Genomic DNA, 2,355 nt, shown 5'->3' with positions numbered 1-2,355 from the left:
CTAGCGTGTGATTCTCGAATGACCATGGGCCATCATCCAACACGCGTTGCAAATCCTTCAAGGTGCGGGAATTGGAATAAGAACAGATTGTCATCTATCGGGAGAACTCGCATGCCCATCACTGGATGCCACACCGAGGCCAGAACCTGCTGCATGTGGTCGAATTTGATCATCCGATCCGTTAAGAATCGACCAATCAGATCATGGTGAGGATTCGTCGATGAGATCGTGTGAATGTCCGGTGCCTCTAGGCCCCCGACTTCTTCCTCCGCCAAAGACAAAACGGCACAACCTGTTGCGATTGCGTTGATGTCCATCGCTGATCGTTGATAATTGAATAGGCGATCGTGTTTGGTGTCTACGTAGAACTGGTGGAGAATGACCGGCGATATGCATGCATATAAATAGAACCACGTAACGTGGAGGAGTAACAACCGTCATAGAACAATGCCCATTTGTCGCTGCTGATGGTTTCCAATAATGGTGAGGGGGCCTTCTGAGGGAATGAAGCCCAAACACACTAGGTTTGACTTAGTGGTCATCAGAATCCCAGATGGCCTCAACTCAACATCAATAACTTCTAACATTCTTCTACCCTTTAGAATTATTATTTGGAGTTCAAACTCGTAATCTTCGTAGGGGGCAGCATAGCTAGACGCGCTTCATTGAAGATTGCTCATGAATTCTTAAAATTGCCCAATTGGACTCAAAACTAAAGGGAGATTTCGTGCAAGTAATTTACTCTGTCTCATTGAATTGAGAACGTTCCTGGATAATTTTATTTGTTCCATGATCTACTTGAGTCATATCAATATGTTTTGAACTATATTATTGGATTCAGATCCAATTACCATGTTTGTTTTACATGGAAACAAGCACAAAATTAGAAGATTGAAACACGTACAGTAAAGTACACATCAAAATTGAAAATGAGAGCTGAAGGAAAAGTAATCTACCATTACTAGGGATAGGGAGTGAGTTGAATTCAATTCCATGCATGATGATTTGTTTCTTCTTATTCATTCAGCGCAGTTTTTGGTTCCAAAACCAATTCTCTCCCTCTGCAAATCGAAAAACATGCCCATTTGTCGCTGCTGATGGTTGCCAATAATGGTGAGGGGGCCTTCTGAGGGAATGAAGCCCAAACACACTTGGTTTGACTTACACTACTGGAAATTATTGAATTTCCGACCACCTGAAAGTAATCTTATATCAAGTTGAAAGCAAAAAGTGGTCGGAAATAGCAACAAGGGTTTTTCCGGATACCAAAAGTGGTCGGAACAAGGCTTTGACTTGATTTAAGATTACTTTCAGGTGGTCGGAAATTTCAGAATTTCCAGTAGTGTTAGTGGTCATCAGAATCCCAGATGGCCTCAACTCAACATCAATAACTTCCCCTTCTGACATCCCTGTAAAATGAAATGTTATGGGTGGGACGTGAAAGGTGGTGGTATCAATCCCATCCACATTATAGCATATTGTGTCCAACTTCAATTGAGATGATGCAGCTGGATAGATGGATGCCAATGTTTGGTTGAAAGCTGTGAGTAATGCAGAAAAAGCATTGATGGGTAATTGAGTATAGGTAGTTCCACTGTCTATAATGGCACCTGATTGATTGCTCAAATCTGAAGCATCAATATCCAACTTCTTCCCGGCAACACTGATCCCCTTAAGCACTACAGAATATATTATTTCCCCAGCATTGTTGAGCAATCTTGTGAATTTTGGATGGGAGGATGAAGACATTTTGGCTGCTTCACTCCCAAACACAAAATACCCAAGTCGGCTATTTGTCTTTGGGATACAATAGCCGAAGATTCGGAAACCTGCTTGAGAAGGAAGAGATAGATCCCCTTGTCCCAGGCCAAGGATCCCATCATCATCTCCAAAATTATCACCAACTGTGTCGTTGATTTCTTGGGCACAACCGAACTGGAAATTCTTGGCAACATAGGAATGTTGTTTCTGAATTGTAAGTGTATCACACCCCTAGTGTCCAATAGCAGCTGAAGTATCGATGTAACTACTGTTAAAGACATTATTATAATTATTTGGATCAGTAGATCTGCATGATTCATTGACATATGTTTTTGATTTGGATGGATCGAAGGGAGGGCTAATAGATTTACAGCCACTGCTGCAAGGCTGACAACGAACCCAAGTGTTGTCGGTGCCGGTGTCCACGAACAAATTGTAGTAAGCTTTAGGTGTTCCCAGCCCAACCGTGAAATAGTATTCCATGGGATCTGCAGAACCATCATCATCGGCCTTTTCACTTTGAAAATGTTGTGTAGAGGAAATTGTCTTTGCAGGGTTGTAGGGTAGCCTGCATGGTCCCTTTCTAGATGCCAT

At 42.3% G+C, this 2,355-nt stretch overlaps 1 protein-coding gene across 1 annotated transcript; it reads right to left on the bottom strand.

The window, feature by feature from the left end:
- Nucleotides 1-1,019: 1,019 nt before the first annotated feature.
- LOC109174721 (aspartyl protease AED1-like) lies at nt 1,020-2,355 on the bottom strand. The gene is made up of 3 exons (XM_019323976.1): nt 2,161-2,355; nt 1,393-1,992; nt 1,020-1,061 (listed from the first exon to the last, which is right to left on the bottom strand). Exons 1-3 carry the CDS (start codon nt 2,353-2,355, stop codon nt 1,020-1,022), a joined length of 837 nt encoding a protein of 278 aa, XP_019179521.1.

This window comes from Ipomoea nil, unplaced genomic scaffold (assembly GCF_001879475.1).
Source record: "Ipomoea nil cultivar Tokyo-kokei standard unplaced genomic scaffold, Asagao_1.1 scaffold0656, whole genome shotgun sequence".
NCBI classification, from domain to species: domain Eukaryota; kingdom Viridiplantae; phylum Streptophyta; class Magnoliopsida; order Solanales; family Convolvulaceae; genus Ipomoea; species Ipomoea nil.
The sequence above is the reverse complement of the archived record's forward strand: the minus strand, read 5'-3'. Positions and strand labels throughout refer to the sequence as shown.